The sequence below is a fragment of the Phyllostomus hastatus genome, unplaced genomic scaffold (genome assembly GCF_019186645.2).
Source record: "Phyllostomus hastatus isolate PE091 unplaced genomic scaffold, TTU_PhHast_1.1 phas_contig_62, whole genome shotgun sequence".
Classification (NCBI taxonomy): Eukaryota; Metazoa; Chordata; class Mammalia; order Chiroptera; family Phyllostomidae; genus Phyllostomus; species Phyllostomus hastatus.
The window spans coordinates 16,792,799-16,807,919 of record NW_025333921.1 but is presented as its reverse complement, the minus strand read 5'-3'; the positions used below and the strand labels follow the sequence as shown (position 1 = coordinate 16,807,919).

General features: G+C 39.5%; 1 protein-coding gene and 1 pseudogene across 1 annotated transcript in view; both read right to left on the bottom strand.

Moving 5' to 3' along the window:
• The window catches only part of ARIH1 (ariadne RBR E3 ubiquitin protein ligase 1), a 151,477-nt gene extending 136,819 nt beyond the window's left edge, over nucleotides 1-14,658 (bottom strand). Inside the window, exon 1 of the mRNA XM_045848434.1 lies at nucleotides 13,990-14,658. Within this exon, the coding sequence (XP_045704390.1) occupies nucleotides 13,990-14,355 (366 nt within the window). The 5' untranslated portion in view covers nucleotides 14,356-14,658. The remainder of the gene's footprint in view (nucleotides 1-13,989) is intronic.
• Nucleotides 106-3,866, bottom strand: LOC123825114 (annotated as a pseudogene).
• Nucleotides 14,659-15,121: the final 463 nt, after the last annotated feature.

The window sequence follows — 15,121 nt, the reverse complement described above, 5'->3', positions numbered from 1 at the left end:
TCAATTCTGTGATTCTTTCCTTGGAAATGTGACTTCTGATTTCCAAACACATGCCAGAGCATACAAACATGGTTTCCAATCATACTAAGATGAGAGGCTAAAATCCTAAAATGTTTTTCTTCCAACATTCCCCAGTCTGTGGTTTCTGTCTTTGGATCAGTAACAATTGCCTGAACCGTTACTATGGCTTCATTAATTTTTGTCTGTAGCTCTCTGAGCTCTTCTATACACAGCAACTTCAGTATTTGAGCAGCTTTATTAAGAACTTGATCTCCTACTTCCAGCCAAGATGAGAAGTGGTAGGCACGCTTTCCATCCTCACACAACCATAAGAAGGTTCACAACTAACCTCAAAACAGAATGCAATCAGAACTGCCAGAAAATCGAAATGCATGGAAGTCATAGACAACCAAGGATTTAAAGACATATTCACCCAGATGAGTCTGAGCAACGGAGTTGGGGAGCTGGGTGGAGAGGACATAGTGTGGTATTGGGCCAGCAAAACAGGCAGTCCCACCTTCATGTGGGGTGGATAAAAACTGGAACACCTGGGGAGCCAGCAATCCAGCCTCATAGCAGGTGAGATTGCAGGGTCTCCAGCATTTTTCGGTTATGGAACCTGGGTTCCATAACCAGAAAAATAAACCCTCATAACTTCTGCCTGTAAAAACTAGTGGGGGTTGAGGTGACAGAAGGAACTGGTGGTATCTCATGACAGTCTATTAAAAAAGGAACCACACCACTCTAGAATGTACACAAACCCACCCACTCTGGGATTCAGCACCGGGGCCGCTAGAAAGGTACAAGTCGCACACAGGAAGTGGGGGAAATGACTAGAAACCAGGGAGAGCTGAGCAAGCAACATTGTTCCCTCTCCAACCCCTCCTCCACATACAGCACCACAAAGCAGCAAAGGAGTTGCAACCCACTCCCAATACCTAAGGCTCTGACCCTTACAACTTACAGGTGTGCCAAGACAGAGTAAAAGCAGCTCTACCTAATACACAGAAACAAACACAGGGAGGCTGACAAATTGAGGAGACAAAGAAATATGGCCCAAATGAAAGGAGAGATCAAAACTCCAGAAAAATAAGTAGGCAAAATAGAGATAACTCACCTATCAGATGCAGAGTTCAAAACAATGGTGATAAGGATGCTTAGAAATCTCACTGAGTATAGCAAACACTTAAGGGAAGAAATGAAGGCTACACTAAGTGAAATAAAGAAAAATCCACAGGGAACCAACAGTGAAGGGAAGGAAGCCGTGACTCAGATCATGATTTGAAACATCAGGAAGAAAGTCAACCAGTACAGAATGAAGAAACAAGAATTCAAAAAAATGAGGAAACAATAAGATGACTCTGGGACATCTCCAAATATGACAACATCCAAATCACAGAGATGCCAGAAGGAGAAGAGGAAGAGCAAGAAATTGAAAACTTACCTGAAAAACTAATTAAAGGAAACTTCACTAATTTGGTGAAGGAAACAGACACACAAGTCCGGGAAGCAAAGAGAGTCCCAAACAAGCTGGACCCAAAGAGGGCAACACCAAGACACATCATAATTAAAATGCTAAAGGTTAAAGATAAAGAGAAAATCTTAAAAGCAGCAAGAGAAAAGCAGAGTTATCTACAAAGGAGTTCCCATAAGACTGTCAGCTGATTTCTCAAAAGAAACTTTGCAGACTAAAAGGGACTGACAAGAAGTATTCAAAGTGATGAAAAGCAAAGACCTACATCCAAGATTACTCTATCCAGTAAAGCAATCATTTAGAATCGAAGGGCAGATAAAGTGCTTCCGAGACAAGGTAAAATAAAGGAGTTCATCATCACCAAGCCCTTACTATATGAAATGTTAAAGGGACTTACCTAAGAAAAAGAAGATCAAAACTCACAGTAAAATGACAACAAACTCACAACTATCAACAACTGAATCTAAAAAAAAAAACAAACCCAAAAACATACTAGAACAGGAACAGAACCACAGAAATGGAGATCACATGGAGGGTTATCAGCATGGAGGGGCAAGGGGGACAATGAAGGGAAAGGCACAGGGAATAAGAAGCATAAATGGTAGGTACAATATAGACGGGGGAGGGTAAGAATAATACAGGAAATGGAGAAGCCAAAGAACTTATATGCGCAATCCATGGACATGAACTAAAGGGGAGGATTGCTGGAGGAAAGGCAGGTACCAGGCAGAGGGGGACAAAGGGCAGAAAAAAATTGGGACAACTGTAATAGCATAATCGATAAAATATACTTAAAAAAAAAAACAACACTGAATCTCCTGTGTCAAAAACCAAGAATATGTTTGTCTAAAGCAACAGGCTTTAGTTTTGTTTGATCTGCTCTTGTTTGATTTGCTTTAGCAAATGCATCTTATGTCAGGCACTCCTGGACCAAAATTCAAATTGCTTTAAGCATTACCAGGTAATGATGACGTTGAATCTGAAGGTTAACCAAAACTCTTACACCAGCCTTAAAAATCAAGATTATTTACACCCAAATTGATCAACGTCTCTGCATTTTTAGCAGCAGCAATAGTATTTTTTGTGTAATGAGGTACCAAGTCCTTAGACTTACAGCTAAACCAAAAAGCCAATCAATTGCTTCATGTGGATCTTGAATCTTGAAAGGACATACATTTCAAAGAACTTGGGCCAGTCACTGCTATGGGTGTTTTTCTTAAATTACATCTTCAAGGTTGTAATGTCTAATTTTCTGTTCTTCAAGCCAAGCAACAAAGTTTCTAAATTGTTCCATTGTTGCAGCTGAAACCAGCAGGGTCTAGGGCTGTCAGTCTGGAACATGGTCCAGACCTCCCACTCTGGTCCCTCCAGGTTTGGCCAGGAGAGGTGAAGCAAGGAGGTACAAGCGGCAAAAGCACTGGTAACAACTCATATTCTTATATTAAAGTCCAATGTAACAACTCATATTCTTGTTATATTAAAGTCCAATGTCTTGTTTAGAATTTTAAATGGATCATTTATCTATGCATGACTGTGAAATATCACAAGTGGTCATTGGAAAATGTTGGTTCATTTTGTCATGCAGATCTTCTAAATGTTGATACAGTTTATCACACAATTTCATCAGAAGTTTTTAAATACAAAAAGCTGTCAGTCTCACACCAGCAGATACAAGATTTCTAAAATTCTAATTTTCACTTCAACTTCAACTACTGAGAGGAGTTTTGCTTGAAATGACAGGCATATCTCATTCATTTGAAGAAACATGTACCATGTGTTTATTTGCCATTTGTCTAAATAGTTTGTCAATCATTTTTTCAAGTAAAAGTGGTATTACAACACACAAAAAACAGCTTGTTCAGGTCACAAATCAAACAAATGTCTTTGAGACCACCACTGTACTTTAGAAAACAGCAGTGCTCCATGCATACCTCCAATTTTGCCACATACGCTTATTAAGATGTGTACTTAACAGGTAGATGTAAAACTAGTAAGTTTTAGCTTCATCCAGGACAGTAAGTACAACCAGTACTAATTACTGTGCAGCAGTGAAGAATACAATTAATTCTGAGACTGTTTGATGTCACTGATTTGATCTGTGCTAAAACTCCTGTAGTTTTATTACCCATTGCTTCTCTACCACCAGTACAAATTGTCAGCACATTTAAAAAGGCAAATAATTTCTTAGTTTATCATAAAATAGTTTTTCTTTCATGCACCACACTTTGCAAACTACTGTATTAAAGTGACTCAATTGTTTTTAACATCACTGTCAGTTTATATAAAATATGAGGCAACTATATGCAAATAATAGTTTATAAAAGGGTCACCATTTGTTCAGAGGCCTTAAAAAACTTGTCCTCTTGGAATTTAAACACTTTTTTCTTGCCATTTTCTTATACTATTACTGCAACATTATGTAGAAATCATAAAATAACTTATTAGTGCTAGAAGAACATCTTTTCTACCTCCTTTTTGTTTATAGGTAAGGAAACCAAGGCAGCAAGCATTTATCAGACAACAACTAACTCCAACAAGTGTTTACTGAATTTCTATGTCAGAAGACTGTCAGTGTGCCGCATGCTATGAATGAAGGACACTCATTTCTCACCCCTCACAACTCTCATATCTAGCTAGCTAGAGACACTTAGGTATTAGAATAAACTACGTTACAACCTCATGTAAGCTACATCAAACTTCATACGAAGTGCTACGCAAACACAGATGAGGAAGCATTGGAAAGATAGAGGAGAGGGACCCAGAAAATCTGAGCAGGGTCTGAATAGCCTGTACATAAAACAGTTAGGAAGAGAAAGAGTATCACAAAGAAGAACCAGCTTGAGCAAAAATAGGAAAACACAAAGGTATATTGTATTGTATTATGTAATTAGAAGTAGTGCAATGGACGTGGTAGGAGAATCAGGAACAAGAGCAAATGAGATTGAAAAAATTAGCTGATTACCAGAACAAATTTAAAGGACACATGGACAAAAACTAGGGGGAGGGTGGTACTGGGAGGAAAGTGGGGAGGGTTGGGTGGGTGGACTGGATTGGGAGTAAAAGGGAGAAAACTGTACTTGAACAATGATTAAAATTAAAAAAAAGAAAAAGAAAAAAATTAGCTGAAATCAAGATGGGGAAGCCATGAATGCCCTACTAAGGAACCTAGACTAGATTTATATTAGGATGGGGGGGTTGGGAGGAACAATGAAGTCTTTTTAGCAGGAAAATGATTACTACATTTGTATTTGGTAGTATGACTAGAAGCTAGAGGCAAGAAAGCAAAATAAGATGGCAGAGAGATTAGGATTACAGTAGTTAGTAGAAAGGTTAGGTACAACAAAAAATGTATTTCAGAGGTAAAAAAAAAAAAATCAAGGTTAACTGAATGTGGGAAATTCAGGGAGAAAAAGAAAAAGATGACTTTTAAATTCCAAGAATGGTTAACTGGTAAGTTAATCAAAGGTAGAAGAGCCTTGAGGAGAGAAGGCAGTAAATTTGGGTTTCAAATGGGTTTCAGAGAAGTACCTGTCCAAATGTCTCAAATTTCAATGCATCCACTTTGGAGGTTCTTATTTATAAGTACTTGCTAATAATCAAAAAATACCTCACAGTCTCTAAGTTACTTAACCCTTAAAAAATGTACAACTGTGATTAAGAGAAAGGGTGTATCATAAAAAAATTGGAGTCAGTTAATATTTGAATTATAAGTATAATGGTTTCAAAGGAGACAGCAAAGTAAGCTTGAGGAGAAGTGACTGGGATTATAGCCATGCTTAGCATTGTCTAAACAAATGTCTTAGTACTGCAGAAATGTAGTACCTAATACTTCATTATCTGCTTTACTTTCTGCCAAAATGTATTAAGTGTCAAGGCAATTGTGACATTTCTTTCTAATGGAACACAGCAAAAAGAAAAACAAAACAAAAAAACCCACTATTGAACAGTTTACATTTTTATTAAAAAATTACATGAGAAAACTCCTGGCACAGTATTTGGCATTTCTCATTTATATCCTTACAACCTCAAGGCCTTAATAGCAACATTCTCATTTTTAAAAATGGAAAAAAAAATAGTAGAGCTCTAAAAAGTTAATCTGCCAGAACTGCTGCTAGCTCAGTAAGAATTTTGTAAACTGCTTGCTGAGATACCAAACTACCAATGGGGCATCTACTATGAACCAAGATACATCAAGAAATGACACATTATATCCAAGATCAAGCCAGACAACCACTGGGTGAATGAGAATTTGGGAAGAAAGCAAATTTTTAGGAAGAAATTTAAGTTGTACATGACTGTAGAAATATACTGACTGAAAAAGTGCTGTTCTTTTGGAATGGAAAATTCAACATTGGCCCACATTTTAATTAGCTAGGGCAGTTTTGCTTTGCTTTGTTTTAAATACTATTCAGCTTTCGAAAACACTAAAAGCAAGGGCTTATTCCAAAGGATCCTGTCATCCTGGGTTAAAAAGTCTGATCATTCCCTCACCTAATAATAAATGATCATCAAATGTCAGCCTAAATAAATTCTCCTCCTTCTATTTATATCATTTAAAGGGAATGATTAAGCTATTTATAAACTTACATAGTAACAGTGTGAAGATCAAAGGTTGACCTGTATACAAGATCTGTCCAGAAGGCATCCAGCTATGTAATACGAAAAAGACATTGATTGAAGAAGATACAAGAAAAACACTGTACACAGGACAATGACACATCAATCCCCTTTAAAGGAGGCACTTTGGGACCTCACTCAATTCTCCCAATTGCTATCAGATGCCCCATCATATATTCCTGAATCTCAGGGCTGGTCTGAAATCTCTTCCCTTTCAAAGGTGATTTTAGTTTTGGGGCAAGCCAGAAGTCACAGGGTGCCAAATTTGGGCTGTAAGGAGGCTGAGTCACCTGGGTGATTTGCTGTTTTACCAAAAATCTCTGACCAAGCAAGAACATGGTATACGAGCAGTCGAGTTGTCGTGATGAAGCTGCTGATCACCAGTTGCCCATAGCTGGGTCCTTCTGAATCATCTGAATAGTTTCCACAGAGGAAATATGTAAGCTTAATGCAAAATCTGATGCAGATTCGTTGCTCTACTCCCTCAGTCATTTTGAATGTTATGGCCACACAGTACATACACTCACTCAGTGGTGTAGACTGCCCCCACTGACAAGTACAGTGAAGTCATCATTGTTCACCATGTGCATTCCAGTCCACTCTCCTTGGCTGCCATGCCAGGTTACATCCACGTCAGGCAAACCCAAACCCTTCTTGTTATATTAACAATGGCTGCACTTTTTCCAGACAGACTTCTTATATATTGTCATGGCCTTAGCGCGAAGTTGGGGACTGTAATACGTTGCCCAGTAGAAGAAAAATAGTATATATCTAATGTTAAATAAAGTAGGCAACATGCATAATAATAAGTTCAATGTCATAAAAGAAATGAAGAAAGGCAGACTAACTGCAAGAAGAAAAGTTTTTCCTTCAGCTTCTAAAACAATAGATATATTTTTAAAAAGGGTTTTTTTTTCCATCCAAAGGACCACCCTAGGAACAATGCATGAGTAAACATGAAAGCAGATTTTAATTCCACTTTTTAAAAAATCAAGTGTTAAATACTGGAATGAGCCATTTCACAAAACAGCTCAGTCATTTATTTGTACTTAAGCAGAGACTGGAATGTTATACAGAGAATTCTTGAGAGACATTAGGCAGTAACAGAGGCTCTCAACCCTGGATGTGCATTAAAATAATCCAAGGAAGGGAACTGTTTAATGACAATCCCTACTCCCAAGTCCCAAGACCCATTTTTAGTCTGGGATGGGGCCTGAGTGCCTGTCTTTTAAAAATCATCAGGTAAAGAAATCTTAATAAAATAAGCATATTGGATCAATGTCAACATATTAGTTGTGATATTATACTATAGCTTTGAAAGATGTTACCACTGCAGTAAAGGGTATGTGGGATCCCTTTGCATTACTTTTTGTAAGCACATGTGAATCTATAATTATTTCAAAATAAAAAGTGTAATAAAAAAATGCCCAGGTGATTCTGTTATGTAGCTAAAGTTAAAAACAAAAAAAATCAGTGGACTGGAGAATCTCAAATTCCTACCAGATCTAAGAGACTGCAAATGATTCTTTTAATCTTAGTCACTGAAAGGTAATTTGGAATTCTTATCATTTTAAGGTATAATAATGCTCTACAAAGCCAAATACAAATATTTAAGGTTAATCCAAACTAAAAAAATCCAAAAAAGTACTATGCCCTCTCATTGGTATAAAAGTGAATGGATAAACATTATATATAGTTGTCATTCCCTTTTGACTGAGCCAGATATGATAGATAGATAGATATATAGACAGACAGACAGACAGACAGGAGCCTCTAAGGTGGCCCCAAAGATCCCTACCTCCAGGTCTTCTCTCTCATGTATAATCCGCTCCTCTTGATTATGGCCTGGATTTAGTTACTCACTAACAAATAGAATATGGCAAAGTGATGGGATGTCACTTTTGACTGAAGTTATAAAAAGATTGTAGTTTCCACCTTGGGGTTCTGTCCCAGACACCTTGCTCAGGAGGAAAGAAGCTACTGTATTGTAAGGTATACTTTATGGAGAGCCCACATGGCCAGGAACTGATGTCTCTGGCCAACACCAGCCCATGAAAATCTGAGGCCTGAACAGCCACATAAATGACCCTGGAAGGGGATCCTCTCCCAATCAAGCCTTGAGACCTGCAGTGCTGCATGACACTTTGGTTGCAGCCTTATAAGAAGAGACCCTGAGGGGGAGAAGGGGAGATGTAAGAGTATATAAGGGGGATAAATGGTACTGGGAAAAATGCAGTAAAAAAAACAACCTATTTAAAAAAAAAAAGAAAAGAAAAAAAAAAAAGGAAGACATACCCAGCCAAGCTGAATCCAGAATGTTGACCCATGGAAAACTCTAAAATAGTAACTGTTGTTTTTAAGCCACTAAGTTTTGGGGCAGTATAGAGCTAAAGAGCAGTAATGGTAAAACCCAAAAAAGATATCTACTATGATGACTTGTGTCTACTTTTCTTCATGGTATCAAACCTCCAAGCTTCTACAACACTATCATTCATCATCAATTTATAAACTCTTCTGCTTTAACTGACTTCACCTTCCTAATTCTCACTTCATTCAATTTCTTGGTTTGGCTTCCTATTCCTTTTTTCCATCCATCTAAATCCTAGCAATCTTCCTGTTACTATTCACTTAACACTTGACTAAACTACTTAACTGACCTAACAACTTTAAAGTCTACATTCAGAGATCATGAACTCCTTCAAAAGAAGGCTTCTCAGTCTCTTTAACATTTAGTACAGTACTGAGTAGCCTTTACAGTATCCAAGACCTTATATCCCTTTCCAGCATATTAAATAAAGAAACTCAATTATTTCAGTTTATAAAAACAAAAAGCAAAAACAAACAAACAAAAAACCCCTAGCAATGGGGAAGGGTGGAAGGAAAACCAAGTGCTCCAACCTAAAATGTGAATTGTCACTAGTTTGGTTTGTACATTTAAAGAACTGAGTAAAGACCACCATTTGAAGGATGGCCTAGTAGTGTTGTCCAGGCTCTTGAAATTTTCCTTCCGTCAGCTGCTTAAACAACTTGCCTGCCACCATTAACCCATCTCCGTAGTAATTTGCAACTAGTTACAACAAGGAGAAAACTGCCATTAAATTTCAACTACATTTTGCAGGAAAAAAAACATACAGACTTTTTGGCCAACTCAATACATCAGTGTATTGAGAAACGTTAAGCAGTACTTTAACTTGCATTACCATCACTGCTTGTTAAAACAGACTGCTGGACTCCACCCCTAAAGAGCTTCTTATTCAACAATAATTAATGTAACTTAAAGCTTCTACCTGAAAGAGATAGTTGGGAAAAGATGAACACGTTCAGGAGTAAACCATACCCAACACCTTATGACCTTCAAAACACACACCCACACTCTCATACACTTTCTCCCCTTCCTCTCCCTCTCTTAACCCGAACACTCAACTCCCTCTCTTAACCCGAACAAATTAACTAATTTAAGTTCATTTGATGTGCATAATCGAGTTCAACTTCTTGGAAACAATGGGCATCTCCAATTAAGGATGTTAAAACATTAATGTAAAAAAGATCAATTCAGTAGTAGTTCGATCCTCTTGTTTTAACTTCCTAGATTTAAAAAAAAAAAAAAAGTGAAAAAAAAAACCCCCTAAAGGTTAAAATATAAATTAACTTGCCATTTAGAAGAAAAGTCAGGACTAGAACTGACTCCCAGTCAGTGCAAAATACTCTACAGTATCTCTCAATTTACTCTTGAAATTTCACATTAGAAGTTCTTTAAATTAAATCTTTTAATTAAATAAAAGGGGTGACATACCAACAGCCAACTGAAAATTTCCCCCACCAAGGATTAAGTTATTAAGTAAGATGCCCACCCACCTCTCTATACCTCCTCTCTCGGACCACTCACATTTGAACAGCCACATGCCCCCTTCCCTCAGTACACTCTTTAAATGTGGCATTCCTAAGGGTTACTTTACTACTGCCCTTTTCACTCTACTCATTCTGAGTCTCAAAATTATGACAGTACAGGAACAGTGACTATTCTAGTGGTTCACAATTGTCACTGAAGTGAATAAAAAAATATATATGTTCAGGCTCCAAATCAGACTTAACTAATGAATAACAATCTCTGGCAATAGGGGCCAAAGACCTCCACATGCTCCTAAGGCAAAAGTTATAACATGGTAATTGGAACACAAGCACAACCAACATTTGTGAACACTGCTGTAGAAACACAACATGCCAGATTTGTGTAGTCTTTAATAAACTACCTAGCTAATTAAGAAATTACATTTAAAAAACTTACTTTTTAGTATTAGCAATACTAGTTAGTTAATATACTTGAGTAAGTTAAGGGCTTTAAGCATTTCTTTATCATTGGTTCAGGTTCAAGATAAAAGAATATCCCTGATCTTTTCTGAAAAGTTCAAAAGGGAAAGTACCATATTTTGCTGTGTATAACGAGTTCCCATGTATAATGAGTGCCCACATTTTTGGTCCAAACTTTCATGAAAAAAAGCTTTCATTTTAATTTTTTAATTCAATTTTTATGTATTTATATTCAGATACATTTTATACTGTAAAGAAATTTTAGCATTTATTTTTTAACGTATTATGGTACACGAAATTTTATGTAACAAATAATTACAAAACACAAGAATAGGTATAACATGCATCCTCATTTTTCCCTAAAAAATTTGGGCAAAAAAGTGTGCATTATACACAGCAAAATATGGTAGGTAGCCACAAAGAATTTAAATAAAACAAGACCAAATTAAACTATAACAAGCATTACAGGAAGCTAAAAAACCAAGTTTGCTAAAAGAAAAAGTGTTGACTTATTTGACTGAAGACTAGAACTAACCAGCAGGTATAGACAAATAAAAGTATTTGTTGTTGCCCAGAACTGGGCAAGACAGAAAAAGTAATCAAATTCCCAAGGGAAGATCAACTTGGCAATCTTTTTACATTTCAATCTTTTTCTCCCGAAAACGTATTTTCAAATTCACTAATAAGACACCTAATTTCATATCGAAATGTATGCAGCACAGGGGTGGAGGAGGGCAAAGTGTCAAGGCATTTTAATTTTTTAGAATTAACAGCAAGGTAAGCTGAACAAAGGAAACACAATGGTTTTTAACCTGATAAACTTAAAACTTATTCTCACATTAAACCAACATTAGCTTTTCAAATTGAAAAACTTAAACTGATATTTAAGGCCTCTATGAATATAGTCTTATAAATCAATAAAAGATAAATATCCCAAAAGCGGGTAAAGTGAGCAAATGCAAAGGGCAATTTACAAAAGACACACGAATGCCCAATACACGTGTTAAGAGTTCAACCTCATCAGTTTTAAAAAGTGAATTTTGTAAATGATGATCATTTTACCCCAAACAAGCACCAACTGATGGGGGGGGGGGGGGGGGACTAGCATAACCTTTTCTGAAAGCAATACTGTTTCAAATGCCTTGAAAATAAGCAAATCCTGACTCAGCAATTTATCCTAAGAAAATAAGAAAACATTCAAAGATTTATCTATGAGGATATTTGCAATGAGGTTTATGAAAGCCAGAAAGTAAACAGAAAGGAAAGTCAATAACAACAGGTACATCAAATAAATTAGTTTAGATCTGTGATCACATAAGCACTTGAAAAATATTTACTGACAGGAAAGGGCTGAGATGCCTTCTGCTTTTTTCCTACTGAAAACATTAACAGGACAGTATCATTCTGTTGTTATTAGAAAATATGTACAGCTTACCCAGAGATTTTGGTGTATCTCTCTGGGTGGCAGCTTATTTTGTCTCTTTCTTCTCCTTACCAAGTTTTTTCTTAGAATGTGCATATATTATCTGTATAACTTTTAAAGTTTAACTCCATTAACATAAGTAACCTATAACATAACCACAGCATAGTTTACATCTAGTAAGTATATCATTTGAAGAAAAGATGGTCTGGGATAAAAATCCTATCCTTTGATTTACTGATATTTCTGAATATGAACTTTCAACAAGGGATAAATATTTTATATTTAGGAGCTCTATTTAAAAGCATCCTTAACATAAAGTAGACTAGAAAAAAGAAGTGTTTAAAAACTCAAGCATGGAAACATGGTAAAAGTAGGACACCTAAAAAATCAAGTATCTTGTAGGTCTTTTTAGGTCAGTGGTTTACTCTCTCTCCCCTAAAATAACCAAGAATGAATGATGTGGAGTGCATTACCTATATATCTGTTCCAGAAGTGGCATAAAGAACCTGTAAGGTTTGACCTCAGTGATTAAGACACAGCTAAGAACTGAGAAAGTTGGATGAGATTTAACTATGTGAAAAGAGATCATCAGTTAGAAAGTTTAATAATAAAAGTCTTGACTTCTTTTAAGCTAACTGAAATGCCAATAAGCTAGGTAATAAATTTGAAAACATTAGATTTTATACAGTTGTTAAAAAATTAAGAGTATTTAACGTTTTACTGTGAATTCCTTTAATAAAGAGTCCTCAAAAACAGAAAAATTCTTAATTTAGTGCCCTAATAAGTCAACTGTCATATTTGGGGGATTAGAAAAAGAACAGTAAAACTTATCCTTCTTCTACAACCCTTAAGTTTCCTCCTTACACCACATTATCTGTATGAAAGTTTGAGATTTCCACTCTTTAGTAATAGCACCAGATATCAGATTTCTTTTACCACTATTCAAAACACTGCTTTCAAATGGGCCTAAATAGATGGTTTAATTGTCAAAAAAAGTACTGCTTACTAGACAATACTGTAAAAATCTGTTAATCATGCAAACTCAACAATCAACAAGTAGGCAGTGACATACTGCTAATTTGCCAATGAATATTGGCCAATTTTAAGGAAAAAAAATGTAATGACTGACATACAAGAAAGCACAGTAACTTGCTGCTCATGTATATAGTCTCCTTCCATGAAACTTGTGTTATCTAAAAGTTGCATTAAATCAAGACTTCCTTCTTATTCTTCAACTGTATAACTATGTGCCCCCAAACAAGTGGAAATTTCTTATTTCCTAAATCTCAAAACTGCAAAATCTGACCAAGATGGTTAAGTAAAATGTGGTAATCAATTTAAACCAAGCCTAACATAGTGACTACGAAATAAAAATTACCAGACACGAGTCCAAAAGCAAAAAGTCTTTACTTTCTAAATCACAATAGAGTCCTGTCCAATGTCAAACAATAACACTGCGTTTTGCTGCTGTTTTAGCTGCGAGTCTGAGTATGCAATTTGCAGTAACTCTTCCAACAGCTTCAAGTCAGGTATAAGCTACTACTGGGAAAAGCAGCAGTTAGGCTCCAAACAAAGACCTAAAGAAAAAAAAATGCCAGCAGAAGCCTCACCATCGGAAAAGAAGGCCCATCAGCACCTCTTCCGAGAAATAGTTCCCTTCCCCCACCTTTAAGTAAGCACTTAAGTCTGCCAAGCAGATCCATTTCTTTATTAACTGATGCCCACTTGGGGCAACCGTACACCAAGCTGCTCTTAGACCTTCTCTAACTCCTTCCAAAAGTGCTCAAGTGAGACCGAAGGCCCGGGTATTCCTCTTCTCCACCATCCTTCTCCGCCCCGCCCCTGTGGTCGCTTCTGGTGCCAGAGGAAGGACACCGGACCCAGAGACAGCCAGGAATTGCCCGCACGAGAAGTCTCAGGCGGCAGGCGGCCTCCGCCATAGCAGGACCTGGAAAGCACCGCCCCCAGCGCACCTCCCTACACCCGGCTAACCGGCGAATGTCTGCTTTCGACACTCTCTTGTCCCCAGCAGAGGCAGCGGAGAAGACAAGGGCGGAGCGGGTTGGGCTGCGCACCAGGCCCAGGCCTGCCTCTCGGGGCCGCGCGGGCCCCCTGACTCTGCTCCCTAGTGAAGCCCAGTAGAGCCAAACGCGGCAGCCACCCTCACCTGGATGACCTCGTTGACCTCCCGGATACATTCCACCATGTGTTGCAGTATCTGCTCGGCCGTGAGCACCTCGTAGCGGTAATCCTCCTCTTGCTCGTGACCCGGCCCGCCACCGCCACCGCCACCGCCGCTGCCACCGCCGGGTCCCAAGGCGCTGCCACCGCCGCCGCCCGTCACCCCGCACAGCAGTCCGTCCCGCTCCCCGCCGACGCCCAGCCCGGGCTCCACCAGCTCCACTTCGCCCAGATCCAGGTTATCATCGTCCGGCTCGTCCTCGTCCTCCTCCTCCTCCTCGGCGCCGCTGTCCTCCTCGCTGCACTCTTCGTCCTCGTCGAACTCGTAGTTGTAGCCCTCGTCCGAGTCCATGGCGCGACGCGCGGGGGCCCAGCGGACGCTGCTCCTGAGGTGGGGAGAGGGCGGGGACGCCCAAGCTCCGGTTCTCGCTCCGGCTCCGACTAATGTCCGGACGCAGGCCTGGCTCCGGCCCCGCGGGCCGCGGCTCCTCCCCAAGCGCGGCGGTTGGCAGTTGCCGGCTGGAGGCGGCGGCGGCGGGCGGGGGGGGACGCGGAGGAGGGAGGGAGCAAGGGGGCCGCTCGCCTCCCGCCTCAGTCAGACGCGGTTCCACTCCGGCCTCCGAGAGAAAAGAGTCCCCAGCGCCACCTCCACGGCCGCTGCTACCGCTACTGAGCCAACAAAGGGGCGCGCGTCATAGCGTCGCGCTGCGTAACGCGTCACTATTCTTGGCGTCACCGCGCCCCGCCCCGTCGCCCCTGCGTGGAGTGCGGGGAGACCCCACCGCCCTGCCTGACACTGGGAGGGCGCCACAGCTAGAATCGTCTCGGTTCCGGCTGCGGTCGCTACGAAGGCGGAGACCATTAGACCCTGTCCTTGAGGGGGCAGTGGCTTTCCCGTCACTGCGAGAGGGCCTTGTCCCCCCTCCCCCGGACCGCCCAGGAGGTGCTCTTTGCCACAGGCCTTAGAGATCCATACCACTCCTACAAGCCGGTGGGGAAGCGGCCTTCTTGTCCACCTAGAGTTATTCTGGGAAGATCTTGGATGTTGAGCCAAAATTCCTGTCCAGGCTACTAAATAGAAGTCTGTTTTATGCAGAACCGTTAAACGTGTGACAGAT